The following is a 20,086-nucleotide window of genomic DNA, read 5'->3' as shown; positions in this document are numbered from 1 at the left end:
AAGAGACTGTCGACCCCCCGGTGCTCTACCTCTACGAGAGACCATTGACTCTTGGGGGCGCTCTACCTCTACGAGAGATCGTCGACCCTTTTAGTGCTCTATCTCAATGCGAGACCATCGATCGGCATGGAATTACCTACGAGACCATCTCAACACTTTGCCATAAAATCTCTGATGAATTGACGAGGTTGTATGGTGGTTACCACGAGTACAACCTCTGGACGGGAAGTTAAGACCCCCCACTCAAAACGTGGGTAACGAGAAAGCCAACGTAGGGACACGTGGCACCACAACCACCCGACTCTCACTCGACTTCCAATGTCTATAAATACCCCCGAGGGCAACACAGGTATGGATGATAGCATTTTTTCCTAGCCATCTAAATTCATCTTCATACTTCCCAGTATCATTTACTGATTATCACACCGGAGGTAAAATGGAGAGAAAGCCCCGCCTTCATTTTTCATGTTACACACGCCCAACGGAGTAGCAGGAACACCAAACGCCACCAGTTAGACGGAAAGGTATTATTCCACCACCATTTCAATATCTATTAGAAGAATCCACATAAAATTAAAATTATTATTTGGTTCGTAATGGATAAAATTTATTCTTCAGTGTAAGAAATATTATTGGCCAATTTGAAGGTGGAAACGCTAAACTAAAATACAAAGTTTTTTATACTTAGATTTTACAACGAGTTTGTTTATAAATTTGAAATCCCCTCGGCTAGAGTGTTACCGTCTCGACTAGCCCACTTCGTCCTTCACCAATTACCCCTAAAAATCTTTTCGGGATGTACATTGATTTGTACAAACTCTATAATTCATCTTATAGTGTCAAAAAGGGAAAATTGCAGCAGCGATCTCTAACCTTTTCGTTTCTTGCAGATTTTACTCTAACCTTCATTTTGTGTCAGCAAAGGCTTCTAACCTTTCGTAAATATGTACTTAAAGTCCATCTGAACGGAGACCGTCCAAAATACCGTCCACTGTCCGGGAAAATTTCTTGAACTATCTGCTACCAAGACGATTTTATTGGATGTTGATACTCTTTTGGACGGTGTTTTGGACAGTTTTATTGGGTGTTGATTTCTTAATTTTCCTGATCAACTGATGGTATTTTTTACGGTTTCCGTCCAGATAGACCCCAGGTGCATATTTATGAAAAGTTGGGAACCTCTGCTAACACGAAATGAAGATTTGTGTAAAATCTGCAAAAAATGAAAAGGTCAGGAGTTGTTGCTATAGTTTTCCCATGTCAAAATTAACATTATTGGAAAATCTTTCAACTCAACTTTACATAATTTTCACATCATCTTAAACGAAGATGAATCAAACCAATCAACACCAAATTTTGAAAATCTCCAACAAAAATTAGAAAGGCTTCACCAACTCCATTTTTGACTTTTATAAATTTGCTTAATGAAAAATTTATAAAAACTAATTTAATTGAAATAATTAAAAGTCATTTTGTACTTTGAAACAGGGAATGAGACCACCAATTGTTGAACCCTCTACCTTAAAACATAAAATTATTTAAATTATAATAAAATTGAACTAAATTGTTTCGATTAAACTCGATTGGTTCGTAAAGAGTAATCTTATTTTGTAACGCTTGTATTGTAATAATAATGAAGATAGAGTATTAGAAATCATTAAATGAAAAATAAATCACATAATTTTCTTTTTAATTGAATTTTTTACGTAATATTGCATAAAGTTGTCCCAAAATGAACCAACCGAGAAAGAGCGTAGTGCTATTCTACGCCGCTTCAGGCCTTTTCTCTCCAGAAATTATAAATAAATAAAAAGAAAAAGCGCTCGCTGAACGAATAAAGCTTCATTCGGTCAAAGACTCTTCGCATTGAACAAAAATTATTATTTATTTATTTTTATCTAAATTGCGTTCTGTAGATTTTATATTTTTCGATTCTTTAAAATAAAAGATGCCCCGGACTTCATCGAAGAAAGGGTCCACAAATTCTACCTCTTCATACAATTCATCAACTATGGATCTGTTTCGAGCTGGTGATTATATCTTTAATTTTTGGTTTTTAACGCGTGTTTGATGACTCTTTCGGTTTTTTTAGTTGTTACTGAACTGAATTTTGTGATTTTAAGAAATTATGAACAGTTAATTTCGATTTCTTGTGTATGAATATATGTTGGAGGAATTTTTAGTTAAAAAATACTCTCTTTTTCTTTTCGAGAGTGAGAAGTGAATTAAACAAAATTAAATGGAAAAAATTTGTGAGACCTAACACGTGCGTTCTGTGATCTGGAATTGGAATTGAAATGGAAATCAAAACTAGTATTCTGAAGTTCGATTCAACGCTTGAATTAATTTTTTGGATCATGCTTTGACAGAGATGCTGGAATATTGGATGTTTATGAGAAGTAAATCAATTTTGCCTGAATTCCCCCTTTAATATTTTAATTGGTAGGTAGTTTTCCTCTTCTTTCTAATTGATCTTTAGATGGGGCTTTTAGTTATTAGAATTCAGGAAAGAACTAATTACAGTAAGTCAAACATGGATAAATTTGTGAAATTGGTTGAACAGTATGTGTTGCTTGTGTAAAACTGGGGCCTTGGGAAGGATAATTGAAGAGAAGATAAATTATATCCAAGTGAAATTATGTTAATCTCAGGTACTATTTGTAGTGTAAGTGTGTTTAGAAACCAGTGGAGGTTATCGCTAGCCAGAAGTTTCAAGATGTAATAAGATTGGTTGTGCAGCTACAAATTCTAATGAGATAGTTAGTGAATTTAAGAAATAATTTTCCTTTCTCTATATATTTAACCGTAGCCAAATAACATATAGCATCTGAAAAGGATGTGCATACGCACACTTCTTTTGCAATCAAATATGTAACTTGACATATGTAATCAGATAATCTTAGTAATTATTATAAATTCTACTTGTATCAAGAAGTTTCTATTTGGTTTAATGATTTGCATTTTCTGAAGTCGATTTAACTGAATCCCTTTGTTTTCATTCAGCTTCTGGTAAAGCTGCATCCAAAGAGCTGGAACGCATTGATCAATTATTCTATTCATATGCGAACAATTCCTCTGATACGATTGAGTAAGTTTCTTCCATATCGATTTATGGTTTATCCTATTGAAAGTGCTATCTGTATTAAAGTTTGGTAATGATTTGGAGTGGAGTTCGTGGATCCTTACCCCCAGGATGCTTGCTTTCTCCATTTTATGTCTTATATTGGGATTCAGTTTTTGTTCTTCTATCTTCCATGCCCATTCTTGGGGATGGGAGCAGGGGAAGCTGTCTCTCTTTCTCTCGCATTAGTCATATTGGAAATTTCCCTATAATTGAAGCCAGGAACCTATTCTGTTCCTTCAGTGTAAAACATAGATAAGAATTCATCAGTTTTAGTATTCAACCTATCATCTGGTCAGCCAGTGAAGAGGCAATTTTACGTATGACTCAAAAGTTTCTCAGTTCTCAGATGTCAACATTTTTAGGAAGCAGATTTTGTAAAATTTTGTTTTCAAGCAATTGAATTAAAATTTATAATCACTGAGATGTTCCGATCTTCATTTACTTGAATGTGCTCGTAAGATGTCTTTTATACTATGACTATAGTCATAAATAATGGGTTGCTTTTTGAGGAGTTAGTGCAGTTTAAATTTTTTTTTTGCCTTGTTCCTTAACTTTGCTTGTACATGACTGATATGAAATATATGTCAGAGCAGACCTGAAGGAATTGAGTCCCTTTGTTCAGATCTGGAAGTCGACCATACCGATGTCCGGATATTAATGCTTGCTTGGTGAGTTGCAATATTTTATTAAGTTTTTCATTTCCTGACTTCAAAATTGAAATTGAACATTGATGATTATGGTTTTAGGAAAATGCAGGCTAAAAAACAAGGATATTTTTCCCGGGTAAGAAAAGCCTTAGCATTGCTCTTAAATGAATTATGTTTCAGTTCTAGTGTTCTTGGATTTGGCTCACGATACTCTTGTTTCATTCAACAGATTCATGTGCTTAAGTTTAATTATTAGCTGCAGTGCCTTTTTTTATTAACTTAATGTGCATGTGGGAATTCTTTTATGCTAGTTGAATAAAGTGCAAGGATGTACCTGATATATATAAATTACACATTCTGTGTCGCAATGGGGAATGTCAAGTATTAAATTCTTCTATCTAAAAGTGACAGCACAGTGAGGTGTTCTTCTTTACCAGGGAGTTTCCTGTATTTTGCTTGTTTATGGCAAATGATTGGCACAAAACTTTGCCCATCTACAGATGGTAGTTGATGCCAATATGTAATTCTCTGCTTAAAAGTGTTGACCTTCCAAGAATTAAAATGTTGCAAACCAAAGTAGACTCGTTTCTTTTTCCTCGTGTGCAAGCAAAATGCATTCATGCACACACGTACAGACTGTTCTGTCTTTCTTAACAGCTTGCATATCGAAACATTTTTCAGTTATAGCGATAGTAATCCTAATTCTATAACTTGCTCAGGAAGAGTGGCGAAGAGGCCTTAAAGCTTTGAAAGTAGACACTATAAGTAAAATCAAGAAGGCACTTCCAGAACTTGAGAAAGAGGTATGGGTATCTATCTGTCTTGAGATGAAATTATGAGTTCTAATGAGGTACTAGGTGATGTGTCGCAATATTAATATGAGATTGAAATTGTATATTAGTTCTTTTAAATAATCTCCCATCTTTTTGCTGTCAAAAGGTTAGAAGGCCATCACACTTTGTGGACTTCTATTCATATGCTTTTAGATATTGCTTGACTGGTATGCTCTTCTTGTCAGCTTGCAGATTTAATGTTTGGAACTTCTAATTCCCATTTCTGCTGCTAACCGGTTTGTATTCTTTGTTCTTCCAGAGGAAAAACAGAAGAGTATAGACATTGAAAGCATTTGTATACTGCTGGATCTTGTTCTAGGGTCGGATTTTCAGCCCCAAGTTGATGCGCTTGTTCAGTATCTAAAGGTGAGCATCTGATGTCATGCATGTAAAATTATTGTTTTTCTGATTCTCAGTCTTAGAATAAATGCAAGATTTTTATGGTCTTAATGAACGAACTGACTCCAATTGGATTTTAGCTTTTAGGTTTCATGAATATTCTTTTGGTTCATACATTGTTCGCTTAAATTCGAAGTAGGACTTCATTTGTATTTTGGTATTTACTGGGATGACATTACTGGGCACCATGTTGTTATTGTACCCAACTCATACATCTGCTCAACAGAGCACCAAATTAATAACTGCTTATGTTAACTTTTAAGTAATATCTGAAGATGCAAACCATTTGTACGCACTTTTATAGGTTAGATTGCTTCTATATTGTGCAATGGAATCTGTGACAATCAGAACAAAGTTATGACTCCTGAAGAATTTTACTAGATATGGGAAAGAAAACAGCTGGTAGAAAGTTGTTGATCCTTGTAGAAATAGAAATCATTTGCTTAATGGAAAGAGTTAAATAAAAACTCTTATACATAGTTTGATAAGATGCACAGAGGAACACACACACACACACACACACACACACACATATACATACATACATTATATGCACTTTGTGGTTGGTGCAGATGCAGACTGATTACAAGGTCATTAACTTGGATCAATGGATGGGGTTCTATCGGTTTTGTAATGAGGTAATTCGATGCTTTACCTTTCATTAAACCATAAAATATGACTAGTCTGCACGACCGAGTTATGTAAACAATTTGGTTATAAACAGTGGTGGCATTCTGACTAGCAGAAGTTGCTGATACATTAATTAGGAGGCAATTCATACTAACTTGTTTCAAACGTTAACAGAGATTTATGCATACAAGAAGATGTCTGAGGGAATTATAATATATTTGATTTTTTATCTTTGTCCCTTGTAGTTAATGCAATTTTGTCGATTTGATGATCCAACAGATTAGCTTTCCAGACTTCAGCAATTATGATCCCGATCTTGCTTGGCCCTTGGTCTTAGATAACTTTGTTGATTGGATGAGAGCCAAGGAGGGTTAAGGCAAGAACCATATGGCGAAGTCTGTGTTGCCTGCAGAATTGCTTATAATCAAATTAGTAAATTCCTTCCAAGTTTTCCGTAATACATAAGTACTGCTTCAGTGAAAGGTTTCATTCTGGTATTTTAGTTGCATCTGCTAGCAGGACTTGCCAAAAAAATACCAATTAGACTGCCCAACTTCTTTTCTGCTTTCATTTAGAAACTTCTCCTTTTCGTTTTATTGAAAATGCTGATCTATTGTTCGCCTTTTAATTTGTAAAGTAAAGAAATATATAAACTGAAACTTTTTGTGATCTTGTGTATTCTGCAACGTTTTTTGAGCGCGCACACATCCTTTGGTTACTTCCTATATGCGTGTTGAGGTCTAAATTGGCTTAGCCACCAGTTGTGGAGTGTGGATGGGGCTGTGTTCGTCCCAACTCTCTCCGCTATCTCTACCATAATATATAGAATGCAGGCTTGCCTTTGTATTCTTTATATTGGAGGAAAATATTATGACGACCTAATACGTGTACGAATTTTCCGCCCATAAAATGTACAATTGCGCCATTCTAGTCTTTTGCGTGCTACAACCCAGACCTTTTTTTTTTTTTAATGAAATTTTAAGCAAGAAATTTACCATTTTTATTTTGAGAATTATTTTTCATTTTGATTTTTTTTTAAAAAAATTAAAAATGCTCAAATCGTCCTTATTTTCATCAATAAGACTCGAGAAAAAGCATTGAGTTTAAGTTCCAAAATAAAAAGGCAAAATTTCATGTATAAAAGATTAAGTTTGATTATTTCAAAGCTAAGAAGCAAGATTGAAAACTTAAAAAATCAAATATTAATTACATTTTATTTATGAAATAATTAATTAAAAATATATTTTATTAATTAAGCACATGTTTGATAGCAATTTTTTATTCCACAAAATTATTTTTTTATCGTTATTTCACTATTTCAACAATCATTTATGACTTCTTCACCCACATGTGAGGTTCATTTTTCTATCTGACGGTAAAAAAATCAATTCTTGTAATCGCTACCGAATATACTCTAAATATATTGTTGTCATAATTCAATATAATTGGTTACAAATTAACAAATTAATTGATCACAAATTATTTCTTGATCATGTATCAAAAATTTTATATGTCAAAGTATTTCTTGGTCACAGATCAAAACTTTCAAAGGTCACAAATTATTTTATCTCGATCACAAAATCACAACTTATTTAACAGTCACAAATTATCAAATTAATTGGCCACAAGTAAATTTTCGATCTCAACTTAATAAATTGAGTTGCAATCACATATTTAGGTCAAAAACACCCTCATCCCATCCCATCGCATCCCATTCACCCACGACCACCATATCATCGCCACGACCACCATCGACATCACCACCACCTCACCAAATTGTTCAAAATCACTAACATAGCAATCACAACATTAGTGAAAACCCATCATCACAATAACTCAAGCCCACCACAACAGTAACCACAATACCACCACATACCATAGCAACCGCAAAAACAACGCCACAACACCCACAGCACCACCACGCACAAAACTCCGGCACCATCATCGTGGCCAGATCGCGACATCACCAAACAGCTGACACTAAATCGCGAGTGCCATGTGCAAAACCACCAACATAGCAATCACAACATTAGTGAAAACCCATCATCACAATTAAAAAGGGGTCAGACGATTGTATAAGGGATAAACCTCTTGAAACAAAGTCCCAAAAAGGGGTGTTTTATTGGCAATGACTTTACAATTGGAACTTAAACAGAAATGCCTCCAAGGGGCGTAAGACACGAGTACTAAAAAGAAATGTTTTAAGTCTAAACTAAGAAATTGAAATTACATATTCTCTGTTTGAGAGTATTTGATTCGGGGTCTTTTGCTCTATGTCTTTTCTTCCTTTTATATTCCTTTGATGCTCTCTTTGTGATCAACTGCTTAGAAACCGCTTAATTGCTTTATAACTGTCCATTTTCTTCATGGTGGCCAACTTATTGTGGAACTGTCGTCTCTAACTGCTACCATTACTCTTTGTCGTTCAACCGTCCTCAACTGAACATCCTTGAATCATGGAACGTGATAAGATTACCCAATAATTGCTTCGATAATTGTACTTTTGGATAACCATAACATCTCATGTTTGCTTAGATCCTGGGCGATTAGAAAGTTTGGGCGAGAACAGGGTCATAACTCTGAGCGACTGCAAGGCACTTCATTCGCTCAGATCCTGGGGGTCTTGTAAGTTTGGGCAATGGTGTTACCACGTTCGTGGACTTCCACTGCATTCATTAATAACCCTATTTGGGCCTTTATTTTGAATTGCCCAGTTGGGCTTCATTCTTTGGGCTATTTGAATCGGGCTGCACTTTTTGTATGTCAACAATTACCCCCCAATATAGCAGAATTAATACCAATTATTAATTTTTGCCATATTCACTTTGTATTTCCCACAACATTTGAAATTCCCAAGAATTTTAATCATTATTTTCTTCCATAGCCTGAAAATGTGCGACGTTGCAAACCCTTATAACCCCCAAATACACGCCATTTCATTGCACTACTAAATCACGCCTCATTGCTTCGCGCTTCTCTCTCGCAATATTACTGTTCATTTTCTTGCTTATCTACTACGTTTCTCGAGCAAACTTCAACAAAGCTTTATTTCGTTCCTAATGGCTGCTTCACAATCCCAATCTAGTGACTCTTTCAGTTTCGAAGACTTCCAGAAACTCTTCACTCGGCCATATATAACTCCGAACTTCCTCGCACCAGCCAATGCCAAACTCAATAAGTTCTATCTAGGTCCTTCATTCAACAACGCCGAGGCCGTCGAACAAGTGGCGGTGAGCCAGCTGTTCCCTTGTACCCAAGGCCCTCCGTTTCTAAACTCTTTGCCGCTGAGGCCGCTTCGCAAAAGAGGTATTCATACTTGGCTTAAATCTGATGTCGTTTTCCGTAGATGGCATGCTCGCTTTGTAGACCATGGTCCTACCAAGGCAATATTTGATAGTGTTAGGATTTCTGATTTGTTAGAAATCTCTCTTCAACCCCCTATTTTTTAATTCACCGCTTTTCTCTATTGCATTAAGTTTTTGGTCCTCTGAGTATAATACTTTTGTTTTCTCTCTTGGTCACATATCCATTACTTTAAGGGATATTGGAGCCTTAGTAAATTTGCCACCTTTGGGCGATACCATTTTTCCTGGTATTTTGATTTCTGGTGTCACCCCAAAATTTGACAGAAAACTCACCGAGTCCTATTCAAACCTACAAAGCTGTTATAATCACTCGAGCGCTGAGCCTTCCCATGCTGAGCGTGTGACCTTTATTCAGATTTGGCTTTGTAAATATGTTTTGTGTGTGCCAAGCATGAAGCCTTCCATGAGCTATTTACCTATAGCGCACGAATTGGCGCGTGGCAGGCCCCTGAATTTGTGTTCTTTCTTTTTGGCCGCTCTCTATAGAGGCATGGCTTCTCTCCAATTCCAATTAAAAAATGGTGCATCTCTCGCTGGCAGTGGGCCTCTTTGGTTCACTCAAATGTGGTTGAGAGCCTATTTTCCCTCACTTGGTGCTCTATCCTTTTCCCTTCCTTCCGCTAGTTGCTATGGGCTAGCTATTGTCCCACTGAGCCCTGTAAATATGTCCAGAAGGGACATTTTTTCATTCTTTTATACTTTGAATTCAATTCCTTCTTTATTTCCTTTTCCTCCCTTTTTAACTCCAGATTATGTGCAACCCCCATCCACTTTGGACAGCGCGAACACCTCTCTGCTCGTTTGGGTTCAGTTTTTGACCGGGAGGGAGTTGTTCCATGATATTTTGACTCGAACCAATGCTAAAGCTGGGGTTGAAATATATGCTCCCCAATTTTTTTGCTCGTCAACTTGGTTTTGGCCAAACTTGGCCTGTTCCCCCTTGTTATTCTAGAAATTTGATAGATCGCTTCCACACCATTAATAAGGCAGAGGCAGAAGCTATAAATGCTCGCAATCTTCTTTTGACGAGTAATTTTTCATTAGCTCCTTTCAATCCTAGCCATGCCACCCATCCTCTTTTTGAACAACTCTGACCATCAGTGCAGCGCAGATTTAATGCACTTGATGCCAATCGCGCTTTCCATTCACTAGACCAGCCGGACATTTCTTCCACTTCCCCTGTTTTGGTCACCCCTATGTCCATTAGGAGTCCTTCCTCTTCTGCTCGTGCTAAGCAGTCTGTTTGCCCATCTACTTCTCTTCCTGCCAAGCCTACTGCATCTAAAAGTATTCCAAACCTCAAACGGCTAGCCTCAGCATCTCCCATTCTGGAGGATGACGATGATGACACTCCTCTCATTGTCAGGAGAAAGGTATTTAAATTAGTTTACTCACAAGCATACCTTTCTATACTTGAAACTTTTCTATGCGCTGATGGTTTATTTGGATTTCTTGAAAAAGCTCAGCCTCTCCTTCAAAGGCTTTGGTGTTAGCAGCTCCTGCTCCATCACCCTCTACTGAGGCTGCTTCATCCAAACCAGCTGATGAAGGGACTACGGTCAAAGAGGAACCTTCAATCCCGGAATCCTCATCGTAACCAATGGATGAGCCACCTTTTTCTCAGGGCGTCAACCCCCCAAACCTTGAACCAGAAGGTAATACATTTTTTGATGTTTTACCTTTACCTTTGCTTGTGCTATTGATTTTTGATTTGTTGCTTTTTGAGTTTTGCAGATACTCCCATGGGTTTGCCCGTTGTGGCAAAGTCTTCTCGCTCAGACAATGGGACATCTTCACGAGTGGTGAAGCCACAGGTGGTAGATTTGGCTGGGGATATGCCACCTCTCAAGAATGCTGATGAGGTAATCTCTGCTTCACTTTTGCTTCCACTTTGTTCATTGTAGTGAAAATCTTCAATGTTGGCAACTTTCTTTGCAGGATGCTGATAAGATTGTGCGTTCCATCCAGGACTTGTTCACTTCCTGGGGGCAAGTCAAGACGTCTCGCCCTGCTTCAACTAGTCGTCCTTCTGCTTCTTCAGAGGAAGATATGAAGTTCCTCAAGCAGTCGATATTTGAGTATGTGTCCTTTATGGATATGGACATCGGTCAGGCTAGTACTGCCAAACATAAGGATAAGCTTGGGCACTTGAGTGCGAAGTTGGAGCAAGCACTGACACTTCCGTCGCTCAATCTTTCTGCTGATTTTAAAGCGACGTTGAAAGTCGTCCATTCCTAGGTTTTCTTCTTGCTGGCCAAAAATATTGAACTGAAGGCCAAAAGTACTCAATATCTTCGCACTGTATCTGAAAGAGAATCTTTGCTTCTGGAGATCAACAAAGCTGAGGACGAATTGAAAGAAATCTCTTCTAAAGTCATGATTGAAGACTCTTTGATAACCAATTTGGCTGCACAAATGAAGGAGCTTCAAGCAAAGATGGACGACTGCAAGGCGAGAATGGTTGCCAAAAAACGTAATGCCTCCCAAGGTATTGAGCGAACCAGGTCTTTTGTCGAGCAGTACAAGAAACTGGAGGTTGATGATGATTTTGTGGCTGAATTGAATGTTACTTCTTCTCAGCAGAGCGAGAATTGGGGGAGACTTAGGGAAAGGATTCGTTCAGTCTGGGGCGATTTGTAATTAAGACATCTAATGCCTTAACTTTTCTTTTTGTAATTTCATATTTATTTTCCCCTTGTAACCTCGTACTGAATTCTGAACATACCAGCAACCATCATCATTAATGAACGATTAACTTGTCTTCTTGTGTATATATTGACGTTGTCTTTAATCGTCAACCCCCCAAATATTTAACTACTTTATGCTAAGATTCACGCACATTTTCTCTTGGTATTTCTGTCTTTCCCTAAAATTTCGAACCATTTGATTCTAGTTACTAGGCACAAATGTGGCTGTTCATATTCTGTCTCTTCACCTTCACGCCTCTATAAATGTACTTATATTCCACACTTATCATTTTCACTTCCATTTTCTTCTTTAAAACCAATTTGCTGTCATTGTTTGTCATTTTGACAATCGATTCAAAACCTTCGTCTTCCATGGAAATTGATCATTTGATCTCCCCATTTTGCCATCTTTCTTGATGTCACCTTTGGTATGGGAGATATAGGAAATATTCTTTGGCTAGCAAAGTTCTTCCCATCGTCTCCATGTTCCTTACAAGAAGTTCGATGATGGAAGACAATTTTTGAGGATGCCTGCAAGCCACCTTACTTGCTGAGAGTGCTTTTCAGCCTCCTTGCCCATTATTGCAGTGATGCATTTTGGAAGGCGATGTGAGGGCGCTTCATCTTCCTTTCTGCATGCTGAGAGTGCTTCTCGGCCTCTCTGCTTGCCATGGCAGCAATGCGATCAGGATGGCGATCAAGGTCAGTACACCCTCTTACTCGGCAATCAACCGGGAGATTAGTCTGCTCTTAATTGTAGTTTATAGAGCATTTAGCATCTTGTATTTTACAGCTTTGTAATGAACGTTTGATAATAAAGGAATTTATTTGAACGTATTTCGCTCTGACCCTTTTTATTCTACGATCGTTCAACGCGATTTGATTACGCTTTTATTTGTTCACTTTCCCATAAGAAAGGAACATATTTTTTTAAATATTTGCCATTAATGAACCTCATGTGCTTGGTGCCGTCTAAATCTTCCAAATGATAGGCTCCACTAGGCAACACATTATTTACTTTATATGGTCCTTCTCAATTGGGTGACCACTTGCCATACTTTGGATCTTTGCTATCCAAAGAGAGTACTGTTTTCCAGACCAATTCGCCCAGGTTGAACGACTTGACTATAACTTTTTTATATAAATTTTAGCTATTCTTCGTTTTTGAACTTGCAATCTATCTAGGACGTCCAATTTTAATTCGTCCAACTCCAATAAGTTTTGAACTAGTGATTCGTCATACTCATCACCACTTAACTTATGTTGCAAACATACTCTGATCGATTGCACGTTGATTTCCATAAGCAAAACGGCCTCTTGTCCATAAGTAAGTTGGAAATGAGTAATTTTTGTACTTGACCGAGGCGACGTCCTATAAACCCATAAGGCCTTATTTAGACATTCGTACCAATTTCTGGCATTTTCATCTATCATTTTCCTTATGATATTTTTTAGAATCTTATTAGAAGATTCTGCTTGCCCGTTGGATTGAGCGTAATATGGTGTGGAGTTCACTAATTTAACTCCAAACTTGCTCAAGAATTTATTCACTTGATCCCCATTTAAAGATGTTCCGTGATCTACCATCAAAGTTTGTGGAATTCCAAATCTATAAATGATGTGATCACGGATAAATTCTATAATATTTTTTTGGTGATCTCTTTTAAAGGTACCGCTTCTACCCACTTAGTGAAATAATCAGTCCTAACTATAACAAAGGTATGTTGCTTGGATGATGGGGGATAAATCTTCCCTATTAGGTCTATCGCCCAACCCTTAAACGGCTAAGGTTTGATAATAGGTGTCATCTCTCGTGCTAACGCTCTTTGTATTGGACCATGCTTTTGGCATGCTAGACAACCCTTTGCATACTGAATGCATGATTCTCCCATATTTGGCCAAAAATATCCACTCCTAATAATTAACCATCTCATCATTTGGCCAGCTTGATGAGCTCCACATATTCCTTCGTGCACTTCAGCCATGATCGTCCTGACTTCTTGCAAACTTACACATTTTAGCAATATACCATCAGAGTGTTTCTTAAACAACTCTTCATTTATCAGTGCATAGTTTAGCAAACGCAACTTCATTCTTCTACCATCTCCTTTATTAGGTTCTTTAAGGAACTCCTTAATCTCTGCCCTCCAATCTATTGAATCTCTATCTTGTATACAATGAATTTCAATCGTTCTCGCCCTTCTTTGGATTACGGGCAATATTGTTCCATACTCACAAGTGGATTTCCAATTTAAAACCTTTGAGTATCCTGAGGCTATCTGGGCCAATTCGTTTACTACGTCATTATATATCCTATTAACACATTAAAGCTCTATTTGGTCGAATTCTTCCAACAACTCTTGGGCGATTTCATATTGACTTATAATGGAATCACTTTGGCATTTAAAATCGCCAATCAATTGGTGAATTACCAATTGAGAATCGCCTCTAACGATCACATTATTTATCCCCATATCTATCATTAATTCTAGGCCCACGATTAAGGCTTCGTATTCGGCCTGATTGTTGGTGCACATTCTGTCCAAAGTGAATGCGAACTTGTAACAAATCCTTAAAAGATTTATCAATGCTACCCCTACTCCTGCACCTTTAGAGGTTTTCGATCCATCGAAATATAAAACCCAAGGTTTTAGTTCAAATGAATTGATCTCTAACTCAATTTCTTCAGGCATATCACGGCATGGATGATCGGCCAGAAAATTAGCTAAAGCCTGATTTTTTATTGCCTTTTGGGGTATGTATTGTACTTCGAATTCTAATAAGGCTACTGTCCAAAGGCCGACCCTTTGGTGTAAAATAGGGCGATAGAACATATACTTAATCAAATTTACTTTAGAAATTAAATAAACGGTTACGGGCCGTAAATAAGCCCTTAATTTTGTACATGTGAAATACAATGCAAGGCATAATTTTTCAATGGCAGAATAATTACATTCACATTTTGTTAACCGTCTACTCAAGTAGTAAATCGCCCTTTCTTCACCAAATTGGTCTTCCTGTGCGACCATTCCAACTATTGATTCTTCTTCAGCCGATACATATACTTTCATTGGCCGTCCTTGGATTGGTGACACCAACACTGGTGGACTTAATAAATATGTCTTTAGGCTTTCAAAAGCCTTCTGATGCTCTTCTTTCCAGACGAATTCATCCTGATTTTTCAACTTTAAAAGCGGCGAAAAAGCTTTAGTTCGCCCTGCACAGTTAGAAATAAAGCATCTTAAAAAGTTAACTTGGCCTAGAAACCTTTGCAACTCTTTTTTGTTGCTAGGTGGTTTGGCTTCTAAAATGGCTTTCACTTTATTTTTATCAAGTTCAATCCCCCTTTTGTGTACTAAAAAACCAAGAAAATTCCCTGTATTAACACCAAATGCACATTTCAAGGGATTCAACTTTAATTTATATTACTTCATTCGTTCAAATGAATATCTTAATTGTTCAAAATGGTCCTCTTCTTTAAGGGATTTGGCCACTATATCATCTACATACACTTCAACAAACTAGCCTATCATATCATGAAAGATTAAATTCATTGCCCTTTGATAAGTTGCTCCTGCATTTTTCAGGCCGAAAGGCATAACTACCCATTCAAAACATCCTAGAGACTCAGGGCATCTAAAGGCAGTTTTGTGTATATCTTTCTCAGCTATGTAAATTTGATTGTATCCTGAATACCCATCCATGAAGGAATACATTACATGTCCGGCAGTCGAGTCTACTAAAGAATCTATCGTGGGCATTGGATATTTATCTTTAGGTGTGGCTATGTTTAGATTCCTAAAGTCTATGCACACCCTTAGTTTACCATTCTTTTTTAATACCGACACGATATTGGACAACCATTCAACATATCTGACCGTTCTAATAAAGCCTGCTTTTAATAATCGCTCTATCTCTTCTTTAATTTCAGGGAGTACATTAGGAGAGAAACGCCTAGGAGGTTGCCTATGATGTTTAAAATTAGGCTTGATTGATAATCTATGTTCCACCAAATCTCTATCTAAATCAGGCATATGTTCATATTCCCAAGCAAAACAATCTTTGTACTCCTTTAATAAAGCGATTAATTTATCACTAATCTCTTAATTGAGCATTTGGCTGTTGAACGTTGGGCGATCTTCTCCTTCATTGCCAATATTCACTTTAATCAGGGGGTCTTGTGCTTATCCAGGCTTGGCGATCCTTATCACTTCATTGTCCAGTTCGTTTGTAGGCACTTCTTCTTCTAAACAATCCACCTTGTTGACTTCTCGATCAATACTTTGTTCCAACTCGAACACCGTCAATTTGTCTCTCAATGCCTTCAAGGCTGCTGCTTCTTTCGTCTTGTCCTTGCATTCTTTATTGAAAGCCATTAATTTGGCTTTGAATGCCTGAATATCGGCCATTCGTCTTTGTTGCTTACAACTTATTTAAAACTCCTTGATTATTCTTTTGCCAATTACTGGCTCCTCCAAGGCCACTATGTTTAGCCTCATCTGATTGAACATTTCAGTGAGTGCATCCACCGAAAATGGTTCTTCACTCTGCGGGACAATCTGAGTTTCTTCTCCATCTTAGACTACTCTGACAGGTCTATAATTTCCTTCGTACATGAACCTTTCTACTGAGTTTGCTTCTGCAACAAAAGGCCGATGATCGGCCTGCACCACCTCTGCTTCGCCCTTGTCGTTCCAAAAAACTAGGCACTGATGGAGCGATGAAGGTATACAGCGACTTCCGTGTATCCAATCTCTTCCTAATAATACATTGTAACTAGTGGGACCATCTATTACAAAGAAGATTGTGGTCCTAGTAGTTGTTCCTATAGTTATGTCCAATGGCATAACTCTTTTGGCTGAAGTTGCTCCTCCATTGAAACTCGTCAAGATGACTTCCGTTGGGATCATATCTCCTTCTGTCTTTGCAAATTTCCTCATCATCCTAGATGGAATGGTGTTTATAGCTACTCCATTATCGACAAGCACTTTTGCCACAGGTATGCCGTTAACTGGAGCTTTAACGTACAATGGCCTCAAGTATTTGGTTAATTTCATGGCTGGTCGCTTGAAAATAACTTTCTCGGCAGCACCTATTTCCACTTGCTTCTTGTCCCCTGTCGAGTCGCCCTTTTATGATAGGTCAACGTGCAGCATATCGCACTGAGCCTCTGTCTCCTGAATTTCATTTTTACTGTTATCTAATGCTTCTTCTTCAGTTACCCAACCTGTGGGAGGAGGCATTATTATTGGAGGTAATCCATACTTTTCAGAGCGAGGCTCTTTCTTCTTCCTTTTGGGCGTTCCTTACAGCACGTAAAAATTGAAAGAATGCTCAGATGGTTCTCCTAATAAGTCTACTTCACGAACCCCCTCTCGATGTAGTTGCTTCAACATAGTGTTGTACGATACTCCTCCTCTTCTTCTTTCTATCTCTAGATCGATTTCTTCTTTGATGTCTATCATATCATCATCTTCTTCATCATTGTAGGCATCTGTAGAAGTTTGGCCTTCTTTATATTCCAGCATGCATGCTTCTTCTTCGTTATCCTCCCTTTCTTCTTCTCTCTTCTCTTTATTCTTGAACTCATTGGCTAGTAAATAGTTATTAGCCATAATAGGAGGTAACGTACCAAATTGGATAGTAAGGGGCTGATCTGGATCTTCTCCATCTCCTCTGTCTCGCTCAAACTTCGACCTCCCAGAAGAAATCTCTGGCAATTCTTCCATAGGTTCGCTTGTTCCAATCTCTTCACTATCTTTGAGAATATTTTGATTGGCTGCCTTGAGTAGTCTAGGTGCCTTTGGACGTAGCATTCCCTGTTGTTGCCACACCATTCGCCCATAGTTCCATTGAAAACGCCTTTATTGGGTTCTAGTCATCTCGTTGAAAGGTATCGTCCTTCCAGCCTTATACTGGAACGAATGCCATACATTTTGTTGGCGAGGTTGCAGTCTGAATGTTCTTCCATTATTTACTGGTCTGAACTGCCTCTCAAAAGGCGGTCCCCTATAAAACGATGTACCCTGCCCTCTACGAGGCTGAGCGTTTGGGAAAAAACTAGGGCGATGGTGATGCTGTCATATCCGTGGTTTCTCTGCATTTGCACTCACTTCTTTTTTGCACCTTGCACATAGGACGTCTTCTTCCTTTTTGGGCTCCTTCCCTTTGATACGTTCAAAAACACTAGGATGTGGTCTTAACTTCTTCTTCTCCATCATCTATAACCAACTTGAATTTTGGCAACTTGTTTCTGAAATCAGACGTCACCATGTTCACTCCAAGTGGCTGTGGAAAAGGATTTTCATCCACTGCCATCTTCCTCTTATCCTCGAATGTAATTCGTCCTTTTTCAATGGCATTCTGTAACACATGGCGAAAAATCAAACAATTGTTAGTCAAATGTGACCATGCATTATGCCACTTACAATATTTTTTACCCTTAATTTGTTCAGGGCTTGGTAATTTATGCTTATCGCTCAACTTTATCTGTTTATCCTTATATAATTTATCAAATATAAGGTCAGTTTTGGTTACATTGAACGAGAACATTCTAGCCTTTATGTTTTCATCTTTTATAGGCTCATCTTTGCCTGATGGTCTAGGCTTAGCCATTATAGGACAAGTATATGTGTCTCCTTTAACTAATTCGGCCAAACACATTTCGGTTTGATCGTAATATTCGTCGTTAATGGTTTGAACATCAAAATTTGGGTCTCTATAAGAAGTCCCTTTGCTGAAATTTTTCATTTGTTCTTCCTCTCTTATTAATCGTTCATACCTAATCACGTTCGCGCTCAATTGAAAAAGATCAAGAAATTCCTTGTCTTGAAACTTCTTCTTCAAATCAAAGCTTAGACAACCTTGAGCAATTTTGACAAACTCCTTTTCGAGCAAAGGTACAAAATATTTACTTCTTGATGTTTTGAACCTTTGAAGGAAACCTTCTGCCCATTCGTTTGGCATTTGACGTAGATTCGTCAAATCGGCCAAAGTAACTTCAGACTCAGTCTTATAAAACTGAGCATGGAACAATTGCTCTAATTGTTGCCATGTTTGAACAGAGTTTGCTGGCAAATTGATGAACCAGGAGAATGCTACTCCTGTTAATAAATTAGGGAATAGCCTCATTTTATGGTAATCAGTTACGTCACCACTTTGCAGTGTGAATCGCCTTATGTGTTCTAGAGTAGACACCTCTCCTAAATCGGTAAACAGTGAGAATTCTGGCACTTTATACCCTCTAGGCCACGGATATGCTTGGTCTACCCAATCAGGATATGGCTTTGTCTAAGTCGGCCTAATGATAGGATGTACTCTGAAAGCCATATGGTCCTGTACGATTTCCATAATCTGATTCATCAACATGATGTTGGGGTCATATGGAATCCCTACAGGTTGATTGACCAATTGATTTGCTTGAGGCCTGATGTTTGGTCCTTGATTGGGAGCAAAGTTACCATACCAATGCCACTATTCTGATTTGGTATTGTACCACCCCCTGGTTTGAAGTAGAGGAATCAAAAGGTGGTTCTACCCCTTGATTTAAACTTAGGATTGGGGGATTATGTCCCACAATTGTCCTAGTTTGAAAGTGGTTTGTAAGAGGCACAACTGGCTGACAAATTTAGCCTACCAACTTATTCATTATTTCATTCAAAGTATTAGTTGTTTGGCCATGTTGTCATAATGTGCATTCCGATTCTGGGTAAATCTTTCCATATTATGAATACTTCGTAGATTTACCTGTTCAACGACATCTTTTGTGAGTTTTCTGAGTAATGCACGCATGGTTCGAGGACTTAACTCTGTCATTGGTTCGTAGCGACTGTGATTGCTCTGATCATGTCCATCTGTTCGTGGAGAGCTATCCTGCTCCTCATATCGCTCGATCACAGACCTCCTCCCTGGCTTGCTGTTTCCTTATCGAATTTCTGAAGCATATTGTTTCACCTTTTATATTTTCAACACCAAACACCAATGGTCCCACTGGGAGTGCCAAATTGTTTCGCGCGGGTAGTCGCTAACAATTAAAAAGGGGGTCAGACGATTGTATAAGGGACAAATCTCTTGGGACAGAGTCCCAAAAAAGGGTGTTTTATTGGCAATGACTTTACAATTGAAACTTAAACAGCCTCCAAGGGGCGCAAGCACACGAGTACTGAAAAGAAATGTTTTAAGTCTAAACTAAGAAATTGAAATTACATATTCTCTGTTTGAGAGTATTTGATTCGGGGTCTTTTGCTCTATGTCTTTTCTTCCTTTTATATTCCTTTGATGCTCTCTTTGTGATTAACCGCTTAGAAATCACTTAATTGCTTTATAACTGCCCATTTTCTTCATGGTGGCCAACTTATTGTGGAACTGCCGTCTCTAACTGCTACCATTACTCTTTGTCGTT

The 20,086-nt window shown here is 37.9% G+C and overlaps 1 protein-coding gene across 1 annotated transcript; it reads left to right on the top strand.

The window, feature by feature from the left end:
* Positions 1 to 1,809: 1,809 nt before the first annotated feature.
* On the top strand, positions 1,810 to 6,338 carry LOC111365300 (DCN1-like protein 4). The gene is made up of 9 exons (XM_022985744.1): positions 1,810 to 2,030; positions 3,004 to 3,088; positions 3,718 to 3,792; positions 3,871 to 3,907; positions 4,491 to 4,574; positions 4,711 to 4,771; positions 4,864 to 4,970; positions 5,576 to 5,641; positions 5,913 to 6,338. The coding sequence occupies exons 1-9, from the start codon at positions 1,949 to 1,951 to the stop codon at positions 6,006 to 6,008; spliced, it is 693 nt and encodes a 230-aa protein (XP_022841512.1). The 5' UTR covers positions 1,810 to 1,948; the 3' UTR covers positions 6,009 to 6,338.
* The last annotated feature ends 13,748 nt before the right edge of the window (positions 6,339 to 20,086 follow it).

The sequence above is a fragment of the Olea europaea genome, chromosome 17 (genome assembly GCF_002742605.1).
Source record: "Olea europaea var. sylvestris chromosome 17, O_europaea_v1, whole genome shotgun sequence".
NCBI classification, from domain to species: Eukaryota; Viridiplantae; Streptophyta; class Magnoliopsida; order Lamiales; family Oleaceae; genus Olea; species Olea europaea.
This window is presented reverse-complemented; position numbering and strand designations above follow the sequence as displayed.